At 30.2% G+C, this 27694-nt stretch overlaps 3 protein-coding genes and 1 pseudogene across 4 annotated transcripts; 2 read left to right on the forward strand and 2 right to left on the reverse strand.

Moving 5' to 3' along the window:
• Positions 1–1076: 1076 nt before the first annotated feature.
• On the reverse strand, positions 1077–7722 carry LOC137838017 (kinesin-like protein KIN-14P). Its single transcript, XM_068647223.2, has 15 exons — positions 7578–7722; positions 6776–6903; positions 6601–6699; positions 6165–6242; positions 5771–5863; positions 3709–5343; positions 3543–3624; positions 3361–3456; positions 3099–3275; positions 2874–2980; positions 2482–2657; positions 2184–2348; positions 1640–1893; positions 1359–1522; positions 1077–1196 (listed from the first exon to the last, which is right to left on the reverse strand). The coding sequence occupies exons 1-15, from the start codon at positions 7720–7722 to the stop codon at positions 1077–1079; spliced, it is 3519 nt and encodes a 1172-aa protein (XP_068503324.2).
• A 5852-nt stretch (positions 7723–13574) lies between these two features.
• LOC137838018 (LOB domain-containing protein 41-like) lies at positions 13575–15337 on the forward strand (annotated as a pseudogene). The gene is made up of 2 exons (XR_016520598.1): positions 13575–13779; positions 14556–15337. The product of XR_016520598.1 is annotated as an LOB domain-containing protein 41-like (transcript).
• A 2173-nt stretch (positions 15338–17510) lies between these two features.
• LOC137838027 (NADH dehydrogenase ubiquinone 1 beta subcomplex subunit 10-B-like protein (Complex I subunit NDUFS6)) lies at positions 17511–19158 on the forward strand. Its single transcript, XM_068647237.2, has 3 exons — positions 17511–17928; positions 18150–18203; positions 18855–19158. The coding sequence occupies exons 1-2, from the start codon at positions 17640–17642 to the stop codon at positions 18179–18181; spliced, it is 321 nt and encodes a 106-aa protein (XP_068503338.1). The 5' UTR covers positions 17511–17639; the 3' UTR covers positions 18182–18203; positions 18855–19158.
• A 2802-nt stretch (positions 19159–21960) lies between these two features.
• BBX16 (B-box type zinc finger protein with CCT domain-containing protein) lies at positions 21961–25432 on the reverse strand. Its single transcript, XM_068647236.2, has 2 exons — positions 24190–25432; positions 21961–22523 (listed from the first exon to the last, which is right to left on the reverse strand). Exons 1-2 carry the CDS (start codon positions 25174–25176, stop codon positions 22284–22286), a joined length of 1227 nt encoding a protein of 408 aa, XP_068503337.2. The 5' UTR covers positions 25177–25432; the 3' UTR covers positions 21961–22283.
• Between the last annotated feature and the right edge of the window lie 2262 nt (positions 25433–27694).

The following is a 27694-nucleotide window of genomic DNA, read 5'->3' on the forward strand; positions in this document are numbered from 1 at the left end:
AAAAATTTAGAAAAATGAGATGAGGGACTTTATAAAAATTAGTTTAGATATAAACTCATTTTAATAAGATTTTTTTTTCTATTTCGTAAGAGTTTATAAAAAAAATTCTAAACATGGAATCTTATACTATAACCATTGTTAATATTGGGAAGGGTAGAATTATTAGCATATGTAACAAATATAAGCTTCATAAAACAAAAGTATATATTATTAATTCTATGAAGTTTAACCATCACAATATTCTTTTTTTATAGAAAACAATTATCAGCTAGGAAACGAAACTATGAAATTTTAAGTAAAGGTATTGAATGAAAAGACATTTCGTTAGAGAATTATAAAATGAGAACATAATTTGATTTTAACTGTAATGAAAACACAAAATCATTGCATATATATTAATCTATAGTTCCTAATAAGACACAATAAAACCTATTGTAAAAAATCAAGGTTAGTATTAATTTTTTAGTCCTAAGAAGAAGTTTTAAATTGTGATTTTAATTCTCAACGTTTTAAAGTTAAAATATTTTTTTTTCTCGAATTTTTTTAGAAAAAAAAACTCAAACTTGTAGTATTTTAAGGATTTTTTTTATCAAAATAGTAAAATTTTACCTCTTAATTATTAGAATGAGTAATTTTAAAAAAAAAATTCAAATGGATAAGTCGTGCCAATGTAACACGACTTAATTGTGAAGAAGTCGTGTCATTAACACAAATTTAGTGTATTTGAACTAACACGACTTCAACATAATTAAATTTTAATTAAAATCTCTTGTCACGACTTATTTATTTTGGTAATTTTAAAAAAATTACTCATTTTGGTAATTAAGAGATAAAATTGCATTAGTAAAAATCTCTACTTTTAAATTACATTTTTTTCTCAAGGCAAGATTCAAAATTATGATATTTAAAAAATATGTTAAAAGTATTATTAACATGAGTTAAACTCATATTAGAATCTACATGTGCAAAATCAATAATCATAAACTCACCTTCAAAGTTCTCTCATCGTTTCCTTTTTATGGTTTTGGTTTCTTTTTCTAAATGAATCTCTTTGATTGAGAAAAATTCAAAACTCATTAGGTAGTTTCACTGTTCTCAGAATTAACACTAGGATATACATTTTTTAGATCTGTAAGTAATTGTAACTTCTCAATCTCAGTATCTTTAACCAAAATTGTGTCCTTCAAAGAAGCCACCTGAAAAAAAGTCAAGTATAAAATTTAAACTAGTTGCAAACAAATTTAAATCATTGGATATATACAATTTATGTAGAGACTATGAAAAGATAGATACCATAAGTTCTTAAATGCATTTGATGTATTCAGAAAATGATTGAAAGTGAAGTAAGTTTTAAACACCTGTTCCATTAATTCTCTAACATCTCTTCCTTCTTTAGTACTTTTAGCCGCTCCTAACTCAACTCCAGAAACTCTTTCAGCAAACTTTAAAGTACTCAAAGATTCAGAAAAAGACTTTACATCAGAATTAATTTGGACTAACATCAGTGTTTTTGCTTGACCACCTGTGTAAAGAACAATGTAATGTTATATCTGATTAGAAAACTGTAAATTTTCACATTTTGTGGATGCTAGTGAGACAAAACATGTTGGAAACAAGAAATGATGAACTATGATTTTACCAAGAGATGTTTGTAGAAGTTGAGTGAGCTTGCTATTTCTATATGGCACATGTGAACTCTTTTGAGAAAGTGCAAAAATGACATCTCCAAGAGCAGATAGTGATTTGTTAATATGTTGTGCTTCCTTGAGTCTATCCCCAGTTACTTCAGAGCGATCTATTCTTTCACTTCCTGCTAAATCTACCAAATGAAGATTACCATGAAGAGAGGAACCAGACTTTTTATCCGTCCCACGAACATGAATTGAGACCACACTGTGCACCACACACATTTATTGAAAGTCATTATATTACAAAACTTACATTTCTAAATTGTAAATATAGTATGTATAGTATGTATGTACTCAATCAATAGTTGTTGATAGGGTGGCGGGGTTGGTTTTTGACTTTTAATTTGTTTTTTAGCTAGTTGTGGCAGGAAAGGTATTGAGGTTTTCTTAAAGTGTATATCTCTTTTACTTTGTAAGAGGGTTGCACCATCTTTAAAGTGAGCTACATTTATTATATCTTTTCTTGCTGATAAAAAAAACAGTGAAGAGACAAACCTGTGAGAACGACTACTTCTTTCATTCATAGCTGTCGAACCCTTTGCTCTATTTTTTAAACCAATGTCCATTAGCTTTATCACATCTTCAGTTGTCTTCACAGGTTGCATGGTAGCATCTGGTACTGCTAATCCATTTGGTTGAGCGTGATTCAATATCCCAAGTGTGTGTAAATCAAGGAAATCATCGTTCAGAAACATGACATGCTATGTTTTATTTTTCCTAAAGTAAGAGAAAGAAAAAAGAAGTCCACGCAAAGAATGATGTTTCCATATATAGTAATTGAAAAAAAGGATATTTCTTTGAAGCATCAACTGTTAATAAGTCTCGAACTTGTTCATTGTATATCTCAATGACTTGAACCCCAATTTCATACACTATGGAGCTTTTTCTATTTGTAGATATGCTGAAGAGATCATTCAGAGCTCGATAGTTAACACCAAGATCCTCAATTGATGCATTATTTGGACCACTCTGAAAACAATGACAACATATAGAATAATGTTGAAGATCACACATCGATCAATGATAAGAATTTTTTTATAGTATATAAGTGAGTACAAACCTTATCTTATAAGCTGATTTCATAAGATTGAGTTAAGCTTAAAGTCTACTTCTTAATAAATAACAAGGAGTTATACTTAACTAGCATGATGAATAGGATAACAAAAATAAATAGAAGTTGCATACCATTGTGTAAGTTTTGCCTGAACCAGTTTGACCATAAGCAAATATACATACATTAAACCCATCCAATACTGATCGAATAAAGGCTTGTATGTCAGCATACACCCCAGCTGCATCATTCAAGGGAGCAACAATTAAAGAAATGGAGTCAACATGCATAGATATGATGAAGTAAAAGTTCATGCATTCTAAACCTTATGATAAAATGGAGATTATAAAGAAATAAACCTTGAGTTGATGTTGGACCAAAGACCTTATTGAACTTAAATGTTCTAAGGGCCTCCTTTCCTTGTTTGGCAGGATTTGCCACAACCAAATCATTTTCACCAACATGTTCCACAATAGATTGTTTTTCCTTTTGACCAGGAAGAAATGGTCTAAGTCGACAATACACTCTTATATTTCCTGTATTAGAGAAAAGTCCCATGTAAATTATTCACAGTATACCTACATCAAGTAGTTGTTGGAAAAACATAAATAGTGTTGCTACCTTTTAATTCTTGAACTTCATTGAATAGTTTTCGATTTTCTGCAAGAACTATTTGATAATTCTCAGCTGCTTCTACTAGTGATTTAAGATTTACACCTAGATAAGTTACAATACAATTATTAACGTTTACCCTTTTAGACAAAGAAAAAAAGAAAATGTGAAAGACAAGTAATAGAACATACCAAGTTTTTTACATTCCTCAGAATAGATCATTTGGTCTTTCAAAGCATCTTGCTTAATAGATTCCCATGATAATTTCAATTTCTGAATTGCAAGTTCGATAAAATATTGTAATATTTGACATTATTATAACAAGAATGACATTTAGTTGTATGTAAGTTTGTTTACCTGTATGAAACTGAACTGAAAATTCACATCTTTTCGTATTTGCTTCTCTTTCTGGAACCACTTCTGATATTTTGATTCGTAAAGGGTTTCATTCTCTTTAACCTTATTTCTTAGTTTTTCCAACAAATTTTCATATTCTTGTGATTTTTGTTTTAGTTCTTCTTTACCATCCTCCACTTTTGCTTCCCATTGTGAGCATTGTACTTCATGTGTTTTTTTCATTGTTTCTAGTTCTTGCTTAAATGATGAAATTTCCATAATTTTGTCTTCTAGCTCTTTTGTATATTTCATAATTTCTTTCTCATTCACCATTTTTTCCTCATCAGCTTTTTCTTTCAATTGTGAGCATTGTACTTCATATTTTTCTTTCATTGTTTCTAGTTCTTGCTTAAATGCTGAAATTTCCATATTTTTGTCCTCTAGCTCTTTGGTATATTTAATAATTTCTTTCCCACCCACCACTTTTTCCTCTTCAGCGTTTGCTTTCAATTGTGAGCATTGAACTTCATGTGCTTTTTTCATTGTTTCTAGTTCTTGTTTAAATGCTGAAATTTCCATATTTTTTTCCTCTAGCTCTTTAATATGTCTAATACTCTCATTCCCATCTGCAATTTTTTCCTCTTCAATTTTTGCTTTCAACTGTGAGCATTGAACTTCATAAGTTTTTTTCATTGTTTCCAATTCTTGCTTAAGTGCTGAAATTTCCTTATTTTTGTCTTCCAACTCTTTAATATATCTAATAGCCTCTTTTCCATCTGCTACCTTTTCCTCCTCAGCTTTTGCTTTCAGTTCTGAGCATTGTACTTCATATGTTTTTGTCATTGTTTCTAGTTTTTGACCCAGTGTTGAAATTTTCATGTTTTTGTCCTCTATCTCTTTAATATATCTACTAACCTCTTCACCATCTGCTCCCTTTTCCTCCTCAACTTTTGCTTTCAACTGTGAGTATTCTACTTCATATGATTTTTTCATGTTCTCTAGATTTTTGTTTAATGTTGAAATTTCCATATTTTTGTCCTCCAATTCTTTAATATATCTACTAACATCTTTTCCATCTATCATATTTTTCTCCTCAACTTTTGCTTTCAATTCTGAACATTGTACTTCATAAGATTTTATCAATGTTTCTAGCTTTTCTATTTTTTGCTTCAACGTTGAAATTTCATTACTTTTGTTCTCTAGCACTTTAATTTCATCTTTGTCATCTGTCATCTTTTCTTCTTTAGCTTTTGCTTCTAATTTTAAGCACCGCTCTTCACACGTTTTTTCCATAGTTTCTAGTTTTTGCTTTAATGCTAAAATTTCCTTAGTTTTATCCTCTAACTCGTTAATATATCTAATAACCTCTTTGTCATCTGTTGTATTTTCCTCCTTAGCTTTTTGTTCCATCTGTGAACATTGTACTTCATATGTTTTTTTCATTGTTTCTAGCTTTTGCTTCAATGTTGAAATTTCCACAGTTTTATCCTTTAACTCTTTGATATATCTAATAACCTCTTTGTCGCATTCCCTCTTTTCTTCCCTTTTAGTGTTCTCAACTAGCTTCATATCATTTTCCTTTTCTTCTTCCATTTTATTCATCCTAGTTTGTTTTAATCCATCTACCTTCTTCTCCTCTTTTTTCACCCTCTCGATCTACATGAAGAGGCCAAATAATATAAATCAGAAAAAATGATTCAATTTATTGTTTCTTTAGCTACAAAATACACGAGTTTGTTTTGGTTTTTCTGGTTTGGCAGCTCATTCTAGTGTTCTCGATTTAGATGTTAGGTGTTAGTTTCTTTTTGGGTTTGGGTTTGTTGGATGTGACTCGTCTGTTTCTTGTGTTCTGTATAAGGGTTGAATCACTCCTAAATTGGTTCTTATTTATTTATTCTTTATTGCTGATAAAAAAAATGTTACTTGTGAGTAAGAAACATTACCTTTAAATGTTGAAGCTGGTTTATATTAACAAGCTGTCACAAAAAGGTTCCTATGATAAATAGAAAAGTTTGTATTTTGTACCTATATGTACTTTGTATAAACACACTTGTGAAATGATATCCAAAGTTATTTAGGATACCTCGTTCTCTTCCTCAGTTCCAGATGCAAGAGCCTCAAGAACTCTAATTCGTGAGTGATATTTTTCTTCACGAGCCTTGAAAATATTGTTTTGCTGAAGGTAAAAAGGAATGTAGCAGGGTGAAAAAAAAATTGAGAAAAACATATGTTAACTAGCTTTTGAAGATAGTGCTAATATGTTTAGAATTCTGCATCAGTTTACAACTAGAAAGAGAAATAACTTTTTGCTGAAAGGAAGCAATTTTGATATTATATTGACCAAATCATAGTTGTAAAATGTTGTATTTCAAATTGTAGTTGTCAAATCTTTCAACAAAAAATTATTTCTCTTTCTATTTGTAAAACAGAGTTGTCAACATATCAACACTCTTTGAAAATACATAACTTTAACATACAGTTTTCAAGTGTTCTGCTTGAGTTGATATACGTCGCTCAATCTCTTGGACAACCTTTCTCAATAAGCAAGCCACACGCTGAGATATAAACATCACTGTTAGATAATGAACTTTGAATTTTATTGTACATTTGCATGCACTGATATCTTGTTATTTGGATAAACTTCTCCATTAATATTTGATGAAGAAAAAAGTCAATTGAATTGAACTTTTAAGTTAAAATTAAATTATGTAAAAAATTCTTTTTATATATAACTTCTCTGAAGACTAAGGTAGATAATAAGTTTACCATAGTTAATAGAAAAGTTCAATTCATTTTTTCTTCTAAAAAAAGTGTTTATATGAATAAATTTATCCAAACAATATAGACTTGTTTTTTTTTTCATGAATGCATTAGTTATTTATGTAACTCCAAATCCTTTTAATGTATATATACATGGGGTATTTCGCCATTTCTTCTTTCAACACTTTCTTCTAAAATACCATTCACTACACTCAGGAGTGATTGAGTAGGAGCGTTCTGCAACAATAAATGCTAAAAGAGATCAGTGGTGTAGAAAAAGATGTGAATTGTGCAAATCTAAAGGGGATGAAAAAAAATGAAAGCTTACATCCAAGCTAGTTGATTTCATTAATTCTGAAATTTTGGTTGAAGGAAGATCTGCATAGCTTCCTTGTTTTAGTCGAAACACCTCAGGAAATTTATGACCTACTTGGGTTATTAATGTTGTTGATGGCTCTGCATAAAATGTGAAAGAGGTGTCATAAAGATAAAACACTGCATGGTCTTGTGAATTACAAAATATAAGATATATTTTAATTTTCAGGATGCATATTGGAAACATAGGAATAAGAAGATTTTTAAAAGTGGCAGGATAGACCACATTGAAAATTTCACAATGGTGCAATTGAAGGTTTGGTCATGGCTGAATTCCAAAGCCCGCGGGGTAAGTTTTTCATATTCTGATTGGTGTTTTGAACCTATGATATATATGAGATCTGTCAGAAAATACAAGGTGGTTTTTTTTTTATGCGTGGTGGGATTTTATAAGAGTTTTTTTAGTGTTGTCAGCATTGTTTCTCGGTTTCATTTCTGTTTGTGTAAGGAGCTTAGAGGAAAGGTGTTTTAGGTTGACTTTGTATAAGAATTGAGGTATCCCTTAAATATCTCCATTATATTTATTCGTTCTTTGTCGATAAAAAAAATTGTCTTTCATATATGTATCAATTTCTCTTTCATTCCTTTTATTTTCTTGTGCATGAATGTGCTTGAATATGAATTTGTATCTATCAAAACTTGACTTATTATTAATCAAAGTAATCATATAAATTTAATCTCATTTATATGTCATCATGTTTATAAGCATCAAAACATGTTGGAAAAGGAAAAGATTGAGTTAAATTTAATCATACCTGCCATAAGTGGACTGTGTAGAGCACGTTGCAACTTTGTTTCTAACAAGACCTTCCTCTGGGGTGAGTTAACTCCATTGATATTTGAACTTGAATTACCCAGGACTCTGGGTTCTATATTGTGGTTATTTGATGGTGGATTCATCACTAGATGAATTTTGTGGGGACACAACTTCATACATTAATGCAATGATACTTCATAATAATGTCCATCGTATCATATCACCCAATGATATTCAAAACCTAAAATTATATCAAAGTTACCTCCATTAAGTAATATAAAAAATCTTGGTATTGGTTCTAAGGATTAAATTATACCATGCATAAATATTCTGCCATTATACTTTCTATTTCATTCACTAACAAAAGTCATGCATTGTATTCAAAAGGAGAGAGTAGCAAAAGGGAAAAAAAGTTAAAGGGGTGAGTGTCTTTAAAAAACCTAAACAAAATTAAACAACCAAATATTCTATCATTTTACATTTGTAATGATTAATGTATTAGAACATATATGTGAATTTTTTCCTAGTTATCTCTAATACACAAATGATTAATAATAAATGGGAAACACAAAGGATTAATTATGTCGTTTGATCGATATTAGATACTGATACGTTATGGGATTATTCTGTCATAAGAATACACTAACAACTTCAAATTTAAACATGTGTCTGAAACTAAAACAAACATCCAATAATATACATCATCCTTAAACAATTTGCAAAAACTATAGTCAACACATTTTGAATGTAATCAAGCTTCATCTCACCATGAATATCAAAGTAATTACCAAAGTGGTAGTATGGACATTGTGCAAAGCATCAAAACCAGAGAATCCAACCTTGAAAATGTTAACATTGATCAAATGTTGTTGTTGCGGCGAGAGTTGAGTAAAACCAGAAAATATCAATTGGATTTTTTCTGCGTGAATATAGTTGGCTATGATAAAAATAAAAATTTATTAAGTAAAGGAAATTTTGGTTTGGATTTGTGAGAGAGAAAGAAAAAGGGGTTCCTCAAAAATAGGAGAGCAACACTCCTTGCGTCACAATCATTCCAGTGAAAGAACATCATTGCATGAATGTCTCGCCAAAAAGAATTTGGATCCTTTAAAGTGTTTCTTCTCACTTTAGAGAATAAAGTTATTTATATATTTATTATTTTCTGATTTAAATTAATCTATTTTAAAATTAAAAACAAAAAACTCAATCAAAATAAATAGTGTATAATTTTATCTTGTTCATTTTTGTAGCATTCTTCATTTCTAATCATTTTCACCTTCTTTCACACATAAAAATAAAACAACTCACAACAACTTGTTAAAATAATATGAAAATATCCCCAATTTCTATATAAACTACGTTTTTATATACAAGTTAGAACATCTTTTAAATGCTCTAAAATATTTTACTTATTTTTTTATCAATTATAAAAAAAAAAGTATTTGAAAGATACTTCAACTCTTGTAAAAAAAAGTTAGAAATAGTAGTCTAACAAAAAACTAATCTCACTATGTGTATAGATCCACATGATCCAAAATCATGAGTTCAAGGAACTAGAATAGATGTAACATAAGTCAAATATAAATGTCTATTATAACTATAAAAAAAACAACAAGTGCCACAACTAAGAAAAAAGTAACATAACGCTAGATTTAGGGTTTAGAAACATATTGTTACTTATAAGAATTATTCTAGTTCAAACAATAACATGGATTTCTTAAAGTATGATAACACAAAAATATTATAATCATACCCAATCATTTCATTTAGGCATGTCGCTCTATTTGAAGTTATAAAATTCTTCATCAAAGACCCTCTAAAAGGACTTGAAAGCTATGAAATCACGATACATATTTTTTTTTTATCAGCAAGAAACAATACATAAATATGAATCACTGATCACATATATGATATCAATATTCTATAGGATATTTGTTTTAATTGAAGTATTCAAATTTTTGAAATTTTTCATTCCAATTCAATGCATGAGACAATATAAGCAATGATAATTAAAGCTATATCCCTTTATGATTAAAAATTGAAATTTTTCTAATTTGTCCACAAATTGATTACAATTACGATTATATATATATATATATATATATATATATATATATATATATATATTTAATTATAATATAAAAATATGTTCTTTAAATTTGTAGTGACATTATATATGTTTTATGATTTTTGATACATATCTAGACATACTTCATAAATATACAATATAAATTTAGAATAATCATATTGTCGTATTGTATTAGTGCGTGATAATTTAAAAGAAATTTTCTCTATTCATTGTAACTTAATTTTATAACTTGTAATGACAAATTTTAGCAATTCTTAGTGATACAAGAGATGGAAAAAAAAGAGGCATTTTGAGCATAAAATAATGTGTTTAATTAATACTGCATTAAGTACATGACCTGAATATATTTTGTTACCCCATAAACGATATAAACCATATTATTACAATAAATTAATACTACTATATAACTTGATTCTCAACAATTACAAAATTATGGTGAACTAATGTCAAAGGTTTGTTTTCAATTTTTTAATTTTAAAGAAAATTTAATTTTAGAGAAGAAAATAATTAGTTTGATTAAATTAAATACTTTAAAAATTAAAATAATTATTGACATCTAAAATAATTTCTATTATCAATAAATAATTTTTAATTTAATATTTAATTAGTTATTAATGTCTAAAAATTAAATATAATAATTAATTATTTTTAGTATCTAAAATTAGTTTTTATTTAATATTTTTTTTTAGTTTTTGTTGTTTGTATAAAAAAATAATGAAGATAAAAGTTATATATAAAGATAAAATTTGAGAGTTATTCGTATATTCTCAGTAAAAAAAACACTCAAATATTTATATTTTATATTTAAACATAATTTATTTTCACTAAGTGTAGTTTGGGATCGAATAATAAATTTATTTTTTCAACACTTTATATGCTTTAATACCCAAAGTTATAAATAATTAAATAAGAGATAAGTTGGTGAGTTTTCTTTTAATTTGAAATGAAACAGTTTTATTTTTCAATCAATTATTAATAAATGGTTAATAACTATTTGCTATGTTGGAGTGTCAAAGATTAACTGTATCCTTCTGAGTTAATCATCACAACACTAAAAAATTAAGATTAATTACTTATATATTATACGTGTATCAATTTCTCACCCTTAGAATTTAACCAAAAAAAAAAATCATTAAATTTTATGATAAACTTCACACTGACTAACCAATCCTATTTTAATTTTATGTAAAACTCACTAAGGCCATGAATAGAGAAATTGTAGTCCTAGACTAAATGATTTTAGACAGAATTAATGCAATATAAATTATTGATTCTTATGTAAATATTTTAGTTTTAAGTTAAAAATATTAATTATTTAGATTTTGGATATTGTAAATTGCCCTATCTAATCAAAATATTCTTATTTTTAACTTTCTAAATTTCTTATCGGTATTTTTTCATTCTCTTAAATTATAAATATTTATAGCTAATATGATTAACATTTGTTTTCTAATATATATATTTATTTAAATTTTTATTTTGTTCTTGGTCAACATTAAGCCTTAGTATTTTAACATCATCTACAAGTCACTATTCTATGACTTTTTCATCTATTAAACTCGTTTATAAATATTTTTATGAAAAATAACAAATTTATTTGAGAGCACAATACCGAGGTTGAATTTTCTAACTCTGCTTGCGTATTAATCTTTGAAACAAAATTCACACTTTAATATGACTTTTCTATTACTAAAAGTAAAATAATTTTGTAAAATAAATAAAATGATGTTTAAGACTTGGAAATTAAAAGTTACAAATTAATATTATTCAATGTGATATTGTTTTTTATATACATAAATAAAGGAAATCATCAGTTCTAGGAAAGAAGATTACACACTTCAGAAGGAGAAAGAAATCTCATGAAGAAAAAAATTACATTTTGGTTTCGTAGATATCACCTTACTTCTTGCAAGAACTAATATTAATTAAGTTTTTCAAAAGACTCAAGTTCTTAGATAAGTGTGATTTATCTTATGGAAAATTAAAACATATCAAGTAAGAACACTAATCTCTCTAAAAAAAATGGAAGTATTGCTATTGAAAATAAGGTATACAACTGAAAGAAAAGTATGACAATGTAATTAAAGTTATTTAAAAATTGTCAGATTATACTTTGTTTAGGGTTAGTTAAAATTTTTAAATTTTTTAAAAATGTTAAATCGTCTTTTCACTTATTTAACTAAGTTTTTTTTACCCAAATAAGAGATTTTTTTAACAAAATTTTTACAATAGAGAAGTAAAAATTGAAAAATACAAAATGGTATAAAACAATTGGTGTGAAAAAAAGATATTGATAAAAATATAAGAGAAAATAAAAGTATACACTAATACATTCAATTACAAATATTTATGTAAAAACACGAATTGACATTTGTAATAGTCATCTTCAAAAATATATCAAAATAATTTATAATGAAAAGACAGTATAATTTGTTTTTATAATATAAACATATCAACGTAAACCCAAACAAATAATTATGCAAAAGATATCATCAACCTTTTGTGAATCTATAAATCTACGTTGTACCAATAATTCAAACATAACACATTGAACAATTCCAAGACTTTTTTTTTCAAATGGTTTCATAATTCTTCCGTTAATTTCTAATCATGGAGTGAATTTCCTTATTTGTGTTCTCAAAATTTGTACCTAAAATAGACACGAATTTTAAAAGGTATATATGTATGTATATATGTATGAGACTCGTATGACATGAAAAAGTGTTTAATTCAAAAATTATTTTTAAAATATTTTAAAATTCTAATACAACTTTAAAAATGATAATTTTATAAAAAAAATAAATATAATATTTTATAAAAGTTCAAACTTATTATATAAGTGTATTGTATGGGTCGGACGGTCATCTCGACTCGGTTAGCATTACAGTTCATCTGTTCACTCATTTACGATAGCGAAAGCCGCAAGGTAGCACGCAATCGACCAATCCATGACGACGAGTCATGAGTTGACCAAGTCAACAGAGTTAATCCATAATTAAAGGTTACTTAGTACAACCATAAACACGAAACAATCCTCTAATCCGACCCACCAACAAAGGTCTATTAAGGTAATATAAATAACACAGATTCTAAGAATCATGGACGTCATTATCTACCGTGCTCTGACAACCGAGAGTCGAATCCTTTACTGATTTGATCGTCGGAGTATTTTTCACAGGTACCATCTGAATCTGTGCTCCCAAACAGCCGAGAGGTGAAACGAGAAGGAAAGAAAAAGTAATAAAAGAGGAAGATTGAAGACTAAATTATCATTCTCCGAACCCCAATACCCGAACGACAACAATAAGATTTTATTAATTATAGAAATAAAAAATAAAACATTTTAAATAAGTCACAAAAGATAAATTCACATATATATTATTATCCTTGTATTTTAAAAATTATACATATTAAAGTGTTTGTGTGTATCTAATCTCAGTCGTTTCGGTGACTATGTCTAAGATAGATAGGTTTGTAGAGTTGAAGTCTTGGAGAAGATGATAAGAAGTGGAGAGAGAAACAAGGATTACGTGCATAGAAGCACCATTTTTGTAGAAAGGAGAGTGAAATACAGAAGAAAACGATGGTACTACAAATTACACAGATACAGATGAAGGTGCGTGTGTGTGTGAACAGCAGAAGGTTGGGCAGGGAGACACGGAAACAAAAGGAAAAAGTGGTGTGCGTGTTGTTCATGAGATGTCGTTTGTTCCAAATCCAATGTAGTCTCCGCGTTTATAGGAGTGGGTCCCACTCACATCCAAAACCTTTGGCAGCGCCCACAGTCCCACATCGAAACCTTGATTTCATGAACTCATTGGTAGTTAAGGAAATGTGGGACCCAATCAAAACCACACTCTGTTCTGATCCCATCACTATAAAACCATTCTCGTCTTCCTTTTTCTCCTCATCACCGTCACCATGCGGTTGAGCTGCAATGGTTGCCGCGTTCTCCGGCGAGGGTGCCCGGCGGAGTGACCCATTCGGATCTCCCTTGAATGGATAAGTTGCCCTGAGTCTCAGTCCAACGCCACCCTCTTTCTCGCCAAGTTCTATGGCCGTCAAGGCCTCCTCAACCTCCTCTCCGACGCTCCCTCACATCTCCAACCAGGTACACACATTTAATAGTACTTATGTATCATTGCTCTTTGTTTCTAAAAATACAATGATTTTTTATAATATGTAAGTTAGGATTATCAACGATTTAGTATAAAAATTATTTGTTTCATTATGTATATTTATCTCCACTCTATTATTAGTCATTATCTCTTTTAGTTTCCTGCTTCACCTTCCTTCTCTCGGTCATCTAGTAACACAGGTTAGGATGGTACCTGCAGAAGGCACTCTGACGATCAAGTCAGTCAGAATGTCGACACTCGGTTGTCAGAGTAATGTAGATAATGACATATGTGGTTCTTGAAATCTGTGTTATTTATATTACCTTAGTGAGCCTTTGGTGGGTCAGATTAAGGGGTTTGTTCGTGTTTAACGTTGTGCTAAACAACTCTTAATTATGAATTAGTATTATTGACTTGGTCAATTCATGGCTCGTCGTCATATGGCGGTCGACCACATGTCGTCGCGTGATCTTTTATCGTGATCGAGTGGTCAGATGATTCGAGATTATGACCGATTCACTGAATCATCCGATCATTACGAGTACATGAACTAAATAATAAATTAATATTTTAAATTTCATTTGAAATATTATGTGATTTTTTTTAATATATATTTTTTTTTACTTCAAATAAATTATTAAAGACATAGTAAAAAAATCGAAAGGATGATAAATTTAATAATGTAATATTGGCTAATAATAATGTTTACCTTATGTGGTTTTGTGGCTAATTAGAACTTGTCTGTTTTTAATTCTTTTCTTTTTTTCAGCCGTATTCAAATATTTGCTTTACGAAGCTTGCGGTCGGATGGTGGACCCGGTTTTCGGCTCGACCGGGTTACTCTCGACCGGAAATTGGCACCTCTGTGAAGCGGCTGCCACAGCTGTTCTTAGCGGCGCGCCGATTCAGCAAGCTCTTCTAGATATTCGCCACGTGGCAAAGAGTCATAAATCGTGCGGTCCTGATTCTCTCCACAGGGTAAAGTCACAAACCAGCAAGTTCAAGCGCCGCCCTGCGAAGCCAAAAGTGGACTCAACCGTGGCTGAGTTGGCTGAAAGCGAGTTAGATGGACAGGGTTCGCTGAGTCATGACTCGGTGTCAGGGTTGACTCGGACGAGTGAGAACAAAATCGTTGGTGGGGAAGCCGATAGCAGCTGCAGCGAGAACGTGGTGGAGCCGGCTGCAACCAATGATGGAGAAATTGAGCTTCAGTTGACTTTGGGATGGGGTCCGGTGAAGAAATCAACGACCGTGATGTTGCCACGTGTAGGGATCAATCTCTCTGGCAACACGTGAAACAAAGTGTTGGATTTAGATAGGTGGTGAAGTTTTTTCTATCCTCACCCCTTGTACTTATGTTTTAGATTTTTCACGAGTACAGTGTGAAGGTTCTTCATAGGACATTTTTTATACTATTTTTGAAAATTACAAAAATAGAAATTTATGACCACTTTTCACATTACACTATTGTCAACACGAATAACTCAGCCTAGAGTTTATGTGATGAAAATTAAATGATTATAAATCCATACTAATATATGATTATAAACAGTTTACTTGTTGTAGATAAAGTTAATTTTATATACTCTGTGATAAAAAAATTACATGGAATATCATATAATTTATCTATACTATATTATAAATGGAGTCTAATTTTAGGGTAATTTTTGTCAAAATTAATTTAACTAAAAATAGTTATTAAGTGTGCTAATGTTTTTGCTCCACCCTTTCTTCAACCACGTTGACGGAAGATCTTTGTCTTATTTTTATACGTCGAACAAAAGAACATTGCATCTTGTGCTAGTCTTTTTATTAAAAGTATAATTCATAGTTTCTAGGTTTTTTCTTCTATGTTGGTCTTTAGTTAATGTTTTTATATTTTTTCTTCATCTTTATAATGATAAGATCTTTTCTGATTGACATAAGAAAATGTTTTGATCGTACATGACTTTCATTAACTTTTGTTTTTCGAGTTTTTTTTGGTTTAAACATGTTTTTACATGAGCTTAATCGGATTTTTAACCGCATTTCAAAGTGATTAATTTTACTTCTTTCATGTTTTATTGCCATCATATTTTGTTTTAGGATTTTTACTCCATTTATATATAATTATTTTTTACCTTTAATTGATTTTTTTTTAATTTGTCATGTAATGATCTAGGTTGAGGACTTTTTTTTTTGGACGCTATTATGGAAAACACTCTTTTACGTTTTAAGTTGTTTTGAGTTACACATTGGATAAAGAGGTGCATAAAGTATGTTTTTATTGAAATTTGAAGTTTAGAGCTTTGGAGCCAAGTTTTCAGTATATATAAATATTCAATGTGTGTAATTTTCAGTTTGACGTCATTTCTTCTTCCCAAAGACAATTGTGGAAGACAATTGTAGAGTTTCATGTGTGATTTTTAGTTTGTTTTATTGTTCTATTATGTTTTACGTTTTATTATTTTACATAATTGAAAGCAAAAATTCAAGATATGAAATTGATTTTTGCATTTTCCTGAACAATCCTAATCACACATTCATCAGATTTTGGAACAACTAACGAAAACTCAAATATTCGAAGTACAAATTGGAGATGTACGTCGATCCTTTATATCCTATGAGAACCTCACACATACTTCAGTTAAAGAAAACATGAAGAAGTGTCTAAGTTTTCAAGTATTCCAACCGAAAAAGATTGACAATAACATGATGTTTTTCATTGTTTTATAAATCTAAACTTTTTGAAAACAAAAATAAATATCAGATTTATTGTATTCTCAATACATTAAGAATTTAAGTAACAAGACAAACAAGACAAAGACAAAGCAAGTGATGAACACTATCACTCAAGCAATGCAAGGGATAAAATATGTTGGTATGCAAAATGAATTTTTTTCAATTTTGGTTTCTGTAATTTATGATTTTTTTTATTTACAATATTACGTGGTTGGTTTGTGCAAATGAATATGGTGTTAAGTAAAAGGTTAAAGGACTTTTAAGACATGTAAAATATGTTATTTGCTTTAAAGGACAAAAAGTAAAGAAATTGTTTTATAAGAATTGAAACCAAATCATATATTTTATAAGATTAAAAAAAGTGATTTAAAATTTTACAGGATGAAAAATACAAACTTATTGTATAAGAATTGAAACCAAAATCATATATTTCTTACAATTTATTTTATGGAGAATTCAAAATTAACACATTCAAGTATCCAATCATAATTCAAATAGTTACATAAAGAAATCAAATATAAAACAACAAAAAAATAAGTAATTCAAGTTATAAAGTACATAATGTTATAATAATTAAAATATATAATAACATAAAATAATAGTATGTCCATTTCCTCAAAATTTCTTTTTGTATAATAATAAAATAAATATTAATGACAATATAAGGATCTTGAAATTTATATTTCTCAACTGTTATACTTTTAAGAAAGTCAGCAAAATTTAAATGATTATTTTGCTTAGAAAACTTGTGATTGAAGTGTGATACATTTACAATATTCATATTCTTTAGCTTTATTCCAAAAAATATATAATTTATTTTCTAATTTTTTAAGAAAAGATTTAGAAAGGGAACATATTAATGTATAAAAAAAATAAATCCAGTTTATATTTTTCGGAATATATTAAATTTTAATAATTTCTAAAAATAATTTTTCAGAATATGTTGAAATTATATAATCCCCTCTTCAGCCCTAAAGTTAGCAAAATTATATATTGGGCCCATAATAACGGGCCTTTGACTACTATAAGCCCAATCCGAAGATAAGTGAAGATATAGAATCAGAATTTCGAAGCATCCGAGTTGAGCTGAGTTGTGTTGAGTTGAGACAGAAGAGAGAACTCGTTGGTGAGAATGGGAAGGAAGAAAGGGTATGTGGAGTTCGACGAGTCGCCGCCGGACGATTTCGATCCGGCGAATCCGTACAAGGATCCGGTGGCGATGCTTGAGATGAGAGAGTACATCGTGAGAGAGAAGTGGATCCAAATCGAGAAGGCCAAGATCATCAGAGACAAACTACGCTGGTGCTACCGCATCGAAGGCATCAACCACCTTCAGAAGTGCCGCCATCTCGTCAACCAGTACCTCGAATCCACTCGCGGTATCGGTTGGGGCAAGGACGGTCGCCACCCCTCCCTCCACGGTCAGTCACTCAATTTCTGAAACCATTTTTTTTTTTTCAAATTGAATGCTCTAGGGTTTTACTTTGGGAATTCTTGGGGAATGTTGAAACCCGTTACGTATTTCATTGTTTTCAACTATAGAGGTCCGTTTGATGATTTTCATTGACGATATTTGTAATCGTGGTTCATAGTCATGATTTTTGTGTGATTCCTTATTCATTGTTTAATTTTTCTGAATCAGCTCCGAAGGTTGAGCCGGTTGAGTCTGAATGAGTGTCTTGTGGATAAATAAAAGGTAATTTCAAACGTTATTTCTGTCATTTTCTCTTGTTTTATATGAATTGCCACTGTTAAATGAATCAGTCATCAAATGAGGTGTTCATGTTTGGGGTTTTGCTGGGGGTAATAAATCAGCGTTATTAACTCTTTTGACTATAGGGTAGATACAAGGGCCTAAATTAAGTGACATTTGACAACTTTTCAGAGAGAAATTGCTGTAATTGATGTTGTCACCATGAACTTCTTGGTAGAGATCCCTCTGATTTCTTGTTATAATAATGACACTGATGTAGATGACTAGTGAGACAGTCATAAAAACAATTTCTCTTATAAATTAAAGAAGTAATGAGTTTAAATCGAATTGTTGAAGTTGGTAAAAGATCCTATAATTGGCTTTCCCTCTCCCCCATCTTCCCTGCTTTTGTTCCACTAAGTGATGATTGATGGCTTATTTGCATTGTTATTAGTGATCAGAGTTATTTGATGCATTTTCTCAAGAACATTTGTTTGGTTAATTTGATAGGTACAATATCGTTGGGTGAGTTATTGGTTAAATACTAGTAAACAGATACATGTTTGATAAAATCGGAATCTTTATTTTATAATATTTTTTCATTGATGCAAGCATTTTGTCGGTGAATGAAAGTAAATTTTGTTCCTCTTGCAGGGAAAGATTGAGTGTCCAACTCATTTTATTGGCATATTAGATTATGGGTGGAGGAGTGCCAATGCTGCAGTTATTTTGTTTATGTTCTTTTTCTTTACTCGAACTTCCTGCAAACTACAACTGTATTTTTACTTGGCATCGGCTATTTTTGCTTGGCTTGTTACCATTTGAATGTAAACAACAAGTATGGAAAGGCTATGGTCAAAATGCATCAGAATCAGATTATGAAATAAGTGTTTCATTAGTAATAAAATTGTACATGTAATCCATACCTCGTGTTCGAAGTAAGATGGTTTGAAACTCATTGTTGTGTTGGATTTGTGAGGGGTGACCAGAATATTCCTCACCCAAACCCAGCCACTTGTTGAGAGGGTAAAGATGGTTTCATTGATGTTGATGGTTTTATTGTTTCGTGTGAATGAACAGAGGAAAAGTCAGGGAGATATGTTGGGTATGGTAAAAAAAAAGTAACAAAAACTAAGTGGAACACATGGTGGATATAAAATTGCCCTTGCTTTCATTTGTCCTTTCATATGCACTCATGAGATTGAGTTGATATTTAGTTGGATTTTCCCTTAAAAGTTTCTGGCAAGATGAAGAAGCATCAATAGAGTACCTGAAAATGTTGCATTTTCGATTTGATGCAAAAAAGAAATAAGAGGTACTTACTTAGATTAGTTTCTTTTGTATTTGAAAATAGTAATAGCTTTATTTAAGCATAGTTGACAGAGATTTCAATTGATAAACAAGTGACTTGTTTTTTGAACAAAATAGATGCTATGCAAATGTTTTGTTATTCATATAACAATGAAGCTGATATGAATTAGAAAACTACCATTTCACCTTTCACTTTTATTTTGTGCAAGATATAAAGGGTTATAAGTTAATTAACAGTTTTCTAAGGATCATAATTTAATTGTTGACATCTTAAACTAGGCAAAAGTCCTCTCATCTGAATTAGAAAACTAACATTTTTCAAACCTCAATTTTCTATTAATATGTTCTACATGAGATGTATTTGTGCACTGAAAACAGTAACAAAAATTAAGATTAACCATCATATGTACTAATGGTGAGAACTCTATTGTGAGCATGAATACTTGGAATAGAGAAAATGCACCGTGTATTGCAAAATTGAACCAAACATTAAAAGTAATTTAAGATAATTGAATACAATTGTATAATGGTTTAAATAAATTAAACTAAATCATGATTTGAATGAACTAAACAAGATTGAACTGCTCTAAATTGTTTGAATTTTTCACCCATGAACATTGTATTTTGAAGTATATTTTCCATTATCATAAGTTATGGTTGAGTTTAGTTCAAACAATCCTATTCAGAACCAAATCAATTTTTAAAAATTAAATTAATGGAATAATTTAGGCATCAGTATAGTTTTTTTAAACAATTCAGTTTTTTCTTTTATACAATTCAATTAAGTGTCATTTGGTTATGATATTCCTGAACAACCCTAATGAGTACATGTGGCTATCTATCTTTGTGCACAATTAGGAAAATATTTAAAATATATTTCTCTTATCTATTTCTTATTTCTTTGATTTGTTTTATTTATTTGAAGAAAATGAGAAAAAACTATTAATCACATTCATTTCATGTAAGAAATTTTGCTTAACTTGCATATGATTACTAGATCTACAATTTTTTCTTTTGAATAATTAATACATTTGCATATTCAACACTTTGAACTAACAATATTGTGTTACTCGGTCTACATGTTTAGTGATAATTTATATTTCTTTTAGATTTAAATATATGTAAAATACCTAACTTTAAATTGATTAAGTATATTGGATTCTTTAAATTTTATTTCAAACGGAAAAATTACATTTTTCTAAAGTATCCTAATTATATTGGTTAGATATGTTGTTGACATTTGAATTAAGTGAGAAATATACTCTTTTAAATAATGACATTAAATTAAATAGGGTTCAATTATTTGAAATTTATTTATATATTTGTGTTGTTAAATTAAATTTTTTACATGCAATTTGAATTTGGAGAGGATCAATTTGTTAAATAAAATTAACCATTAAAGTCAATAATAAATACTAGTTTTTCTTTTTTTGTGAAGAAGCTAATTTTAATTGCCAAAGGAAGTAATGTAAAAGAGAAAAGTGGTGACCATAAAAGAGTGTGGTCATTGGAATAGGAAGGAGGGTTGAAGTAGTTAAATTGTCTCCACACAAAAAATTATGTGACATGAAATTATGTAATGCCCCATCCCATTTTGTGCTTATGCCCAACTATTACAGTTTATTTTCTTAGCTCACATTTATGTCCCATATTGTTAAAATTTCATATAATAAAATGTTTGTGTATAAATAAAAAAACTTGGTTGCTGTTACAAATTCAACTAAATTGAAGGAACTAACCAATGGGAGCACCAAATCTGTATGAAGTTGGTTAATAACATATTTCAACTGGATATATCAATTAGAGATAATAACAAATTAATTTTATAAGATTGAGTTAGAGTTAATAATAAATTGGATTTTGTAAGATTGAGTTAGACTTAAAGTTCACTTCTTAATATAACATTAGAGTCATGCAAAACCTATCCTAGCAAGTATTTGTTGGGTTTATTAGGTCAGTCATTATCGGACCATCTATAAATATATTATCTCACGCACAAGTGGAAGGATTTCAATGTGAGAAAATATGTTAAAAATCCTACATCGATTAAAAAAAAAAGACAAACTAATTTTATAAGGTTGAATTAAACTAAAAGTATAAAATTTTTAACGAATCCCTAGACCAACACTCCTTATTGTTTGAATTATATGTATTATTTTCTTTGATATCTCCTTGTTAATTAGTCTCTATAAGTCTATGCTAGGCTGTGTAAGCTATTATTTTGTGTCCACCATTAATGAAGTTCAGATTTCCCATGTATCAGTTCTTAGAAGATTGAGAGTGAAATTTGTTCAAACATGTGATGAGTATACTTTAATCTTAGTCCATTTCACCAGTCGCTTTCCTTCTTCTTCCTATGCATAGCACATTATTGAGAATATTGCTAAGTACCTGATATATGTTAAACACTGTTAATCTCCCAAAGAGTTAATTAAGGAAAACAAACATATACAAAATAGCATGATCATCATAGATTACACTTTCTATATATAAGCAACATTAAAAAAGGGTTCTGAAATTGAATACCAAAGCCATGAAAATGCTGACAGAAGGTACCATTTTTCCATTAGTAGAAGCTTAGGACCTGCTAGAGAAATCAATAAATATCCCAGCAAGAGAAAAGTGATGATGGCATTGCACATAGCAAAACCAAGTAACTAATAATCAATTAATCTAATTAACTCTTCCACAAAATCAAACATGGAAAAGTTAACCATTAATTTGATTGATTACTTTGGTGTCAGTGGTGATTGATGATGATGATGATGACGACTAAGGTGGCAAAACAGTGGCTCCAAGAAATGATGTTCTCTTCACAAATCTACCTTTCATTCTTGGTCTTTTCTCTGCGTTCAACTTCCTCACTTCATACCTTATCTTCTTTGCAAACAAACGAGTTCTTCTCTTCTCTCGGTATCTTAACACTCTTGCTTCTCTTCCCCCATCTGCTGCATGCCCTCTTAAACTTCTCATTTCCCCATAACAGCATAGAACATCCTCACCATTCGAACCCTTGACAAAAAAACTTGCACATCAACTATAGAAATAGCCATTATCATCAACTTTGAGCTTCATGTTAAAGTTCATTCAAATATTTGTATTAGGTATATCGACGAATTTTGTATTGATTGCTCAACATGTAACACAATTCTTCCTCTATAACCGGATGTGAGATCCACCATAGGTAGAACCATTTTAAAGTTATCTTCGAAGATTCATTGAAAAGTTATTATCATAGATATTTGACATTAAAGTTGCATAATAATACCTAACATTAAAGTTTTTATAAAAAAAAAACAATTGACATTGTTACATAAGCAAACAGTCACTACAAAAAATTCATTAAATAGAAACTAATTTTAGAGACAAAAAATAATTAGTTATTAAATTGACTAAATTATAGATCATTTTAAAGACTAAAAAATTATTGATTTCTAAATTAGTATCTAATTAGTTAAAAAGATTTTTGCTACCAAATTTAGAATCTAAATAATTGGTAATTGAAACATTAGTAATAACGAATGAAATATCAATTTAAAAACTATTTGTCAGTAATAGAAACTAATAATTTTTTTTATCTAAAATAATATTTAATCTATTCAATATAACAACTAATTATTTTTAGTATTTAAAATTAGTTTATATTTAATAATTGTTTAATAGTGAATAGTAATGGTTGAGAGAACAACTTACCCAGAAGTCTAGCCAAAAATCATTCATTACCTTACCTATATAAATTTACATGTAAGGTATATCGGCGAATTTTTCAGTGACTAATTATTGAAGAAGAAGATATAGCACAATCTTCTTTCTATAGCCAAACATATGAGATCAACTGTGATATTTATAGGTAGAACTTTTTTAAAGTTCTCTCAGAAAACTGAAAAAATTGTTGTCACAGAATAAGTTAAACCAAACACACAAACACAATTGACATTGTTGCAGAAAAGCAGCAAGTTACCAATAAGTCTGAGAGCATTGGTTACCTACAAATTTTACATAAGTGTGTAGAAAAATTTAACATCGTTACCAAAATTATAACAGAAACCCTTTATGAATAATTTACAGTAGGTATATCGACAGATTTTGCTCGAAAGTATAACACAATTATCTTATTTAGCCATAATGAACACTAGTGTATTATAGGTAGATGAACTATAGAACAAATTAAGAGCTAATTAACACAATTGACATCACTGCATGAGCAAAGAGGGTTGAGAGAAGAAGTTACCAATTGAAGTCTCGCGAGCTATCATTGGTTACCTACAATTTTGCAAGTTAGGTATATCCACGAATTTTACATCGGTTACCGAAGACATAAGACTTGTTGGAGATCTCAGATCAACTTGAGATTAGAGTATTTCATAACATAAGTGGATGCAGATCTCTATATCTCATAAACTGATTTTATGAGGTTGAATTGGACTTAAAGTCCAACTTCTTAATAAAAACCTCTCTAGTTTAGGTATATCGACGAATTTTGTATTGATTTTTGAAGGCATAATAACACAATCCTTCTCATCATGTAGTTAGATATGAGACCAACTAGGACATTATAGAACTTTTGTTAAGTCCTCTCAAAAGCTGAAAAGTTATCATCATAAAATAAGTTGAACAAAAAAGACACTACGTTAACATTGTCACATAAGCAAAGAAGAAGGTTGAGAGAAGAAGTTACCAAGAAATCTGGCAAGAAATCATCAGAGTTGAAGTTAGGTGGGGTTCCTGTTGTCCATGGACAACCTTGACTGGCCCAAGAAGCAATAACATCTTCATAGTTTAGCCTCAAAAACATCTCCTTCTTATCCTGTTCCTCAGCAAGTGATTCTGACTCAACAATATCATTCCAATTCATGTCAAGAATAATCGAATCCAAATGGCAAGATGTGTCAGCATCAAGTTCTTCTTCATCTTTGACCTTCACCATTGCATCTTTTTCTCCAACTCCATCAACACATGCATCCATTTCATCATCTTCTTCTTTGCAATCAAGCACAATTTCTGATCCTTTCACATGCTCAGATGAATCCTCATCAGCTCCATTTCCAAGCAAGCTTTCCACATCAGCAGCAAACTCAGCAAGATCCATATCAGATGGCAGAAACTCGCAAGAAAAATTTTCCAAGTCAAAGACTTCTTCACCAGCCAAAACCTCTTCCTTCACTTCATTGTATACACTACAAAGCTCAGCATCAAACACGGGCACCCGGCACAATAGCTGCTCCTCACTCTCATCATTATACAGTGCTTCTTCACTTCCAAGCTCTGGCACAAGGGGAAGACTAATGGTGTTATTGAAAAACACTTGTTGTTGTTGTTCTTCTTCTTCTTCTCCTTCTTCATGTATTTTCTTTTGTTGTTGCTCTTGTAGCTTGGTGCTGTGGCGTGGTGTTCTTGCTTTTCGTGTGAATCCACTGTGCCATGCTACCTTTTTGTTATGATTAAGGGTGTCAGAGTAGTTGAGCTTAGAGGATGCAGTTTGAAGCTTGACCCTTTGGTGCCTGCTTGCTAATTGGTTGGCTGAGTGAACCATGTTGTCACAGCCATGGCAGAGGAAAGCATCATCAGCTGCACAATACCACCTTGCTCTTACTTTTAGACAGCTCTCGCAGGCTCGTGCAGTTCTAGCTCCTAATGCACTTGCTTCTTTCATTTCGTTGTTCATAGTTAGGAACTGGTTTTTGGCTGCAAAGAGAAAAGTGCAGTGAAAGGTTAACTGCTACCAACAAGGATTCATTACAAGTTGAGAGAGTGTTAGTGTATAGATCTAGAGAGCCCCCAAATTGTTCAAATTCAATTATTGGTTATGATGAGATTTGAGAATGTGAAGAGAAAGAAGCCCAGTGGGGTCTTATAGTTTGTTCTTACTTGGTTCCTTTCTCAGTTTATGCAGTAATTATGATTACGTGTTTATCTCTAACTAAAAACTTAAAAAAAAAAGTTAATCACGTTTTTTTTTTTATTAGTGAGATTTGATTTCTTAGTAATAAAGTAATTGGATTACTCATTACTCAGAATTGAAGGTTTGGTCTTGGATTATTTCTAAAAAAATTTCTGCTTGTTTTTCTTTTTCAAATTGGTATCTTTGAACCGTAGTGTGTTTATACTCGTTTTAGTTTGAGATTAGATTGTGTGTTTTTAAACTTGGAGCTACTTAAAATTTAGAGTACGTAATTTGGTTGGTTTTATATTAACTGGTTGTTTTGGTTTGTTGGATAAAGATTAGATACTAATGTAATACATATTTATTTATTCTTGAACTAAATTTTATTATTATTAGTGTTTATAAGCTAACTTGTACCTTCAATTTGCACCTAAGTTAACTATGAAAAAAATATTTTATTATTTTTCAATTTTTTCTCCTAAAACAACCATTGTTTTATGTACGTTTGATGATTTGCTACATGACAGTGGGTGAAGGTTTTAGGACCCACGATTTGGTCTGATCACAAAGCTGATTGGTTGGAATTTGATGTTCATCTTATTCTCTGAATTCTTATTCGTTACCTTTCCTTTTAAGGGATATCTATTGGATCCAATGCAGTTTATTTGTGAGTGTCTACTAGTGTGAGTGTTGTTGGTGTATGGTGGAATAAGACCTTTTTTGTTGTGTTGCAACTGTAATTCAATAATTCCCTTTTGCGGTCCTCACTTCACGTTGCTGTCACTTCCCTAATGCTTTGTCTTCAACTTCTCAACCATTCTCCTTTGCCATTCTGCATTTTCCACCAATACATGCTGCCCTACGTTTGAATAACATATGGTTCAGGTTGACTAATTTTCTACAGTTAAGCTTCACAGTTGCTGCTTTTGCTTCAGGGAATTTTTAACCACAAAATTCAATGCCTTGTGTTTTCTTCCACTTGAATCTGTCCAAACTTGGTTAAATTTAGTAAGTGGATATTTCACCTTGTTTTCTCTTTTTTTTATCTTACAATTGCAGATGTCACATCAATTACAGCATTTCATAGTATATAAGTGGATGCAATGTGTTAAATTAGATTTAAAATCAACTTCTTAATATGATAATATGATATCAGAATTATTTTAGAATTCATCTTGATGAGAGTTTCTTAGACTTATCAAACCACCTATAAATATACAGTTAGACATAAAAGTTGATAGTCTTAACTGTTGGGTATGAAGTCATGACCAATTGAGTTGGGCTGAGTAGACACCATGTTTTAGTGAGTGGGCTTAATCATTGTGTTCCTTTATTATCTCTATTTAAAGATATCATTGTACTTGTAATTGGTGTGCAACAGGATATAATGAAAACCTAATAATTGTTTCTGCAAAATTTGAAGTAAATGTATTCACATATTCAAATGAGTAAAGTCCACCAACCAAACCATTATTGGCCAATCACATGAGTTGCTGATTTGACGGTTTGGAAAATGGTGATGATTTATTTGATTGGTGTAGATAACCCCACCAAGACAGTGAAATGGTTGTGTTTAATCATCTTTTTAGCTTGTTAGCTCAAATTTCATGGATGATAGAGAATTGTGATATGAAAACTTAGAGATAACATAGGAGCAATTAATCAGACAGTGATACTGTAACAAATTTGCTCCAAGTGCTGACATTCTAGGAATGAGTCCAAAGAATAGGTTACCATAAATTTTCCTGCATTTCATATGGGCCCATATATTCTCTATTAATAATGAAAACCACAAATTGCACCATGGACACACATAGATGCAGCCAAAAAGGTTGCTTTTTGAGACTGTGTTGGTTCTGCAATGTTATGAACAGTGACGAGTGTCTTCCTTGGCACCCTTCTACAACTTTCCTTTCAATAAATTCTCCATCATGGGTGCTCCCTCGATCTTATCCTCTGGCTTAAATTGCAAACAGTAGAGGAAAAATTAAAGGGGACATGGACAGGCACAGAGGGAACAAATTCTTTGCCTGCTAGCTTCTATGCAGTAACTCGGAGCAGTGTAGAGAGATCTTAGTACAATGTTCATATCAGATTGATGATGATGTTATAAAATCTTCAAGTTTGATGGAACCATAGCAGTAACCTAACTTATGACACTTGTTTGTGTGTAATCAGATATGAATGTTTAACATCTATATCAGATATTTTTTCTTTATAACAGAATCTCAGAGTATGCATGCCAAAACTTGTAACTGATAAATCCTATGCTGTTCCATAGCTATCACTGTGATGCAAT

This window comes from Phaseolus vulgaris, chromosome 4 (assembly GCF_051622355.1).
Source record: "Phaseolus vulgaris cultivar YP4 chromosome 4, ASM5162235v1, whole genome shotgun sequence".
Taxonomy (NCBI): Eukaryota; Viridiplantae; Streptophyta; class Magnoliopsida; order Fabales; family Fabaceae; genus Phaseolus; species Phaseolus vulgaris.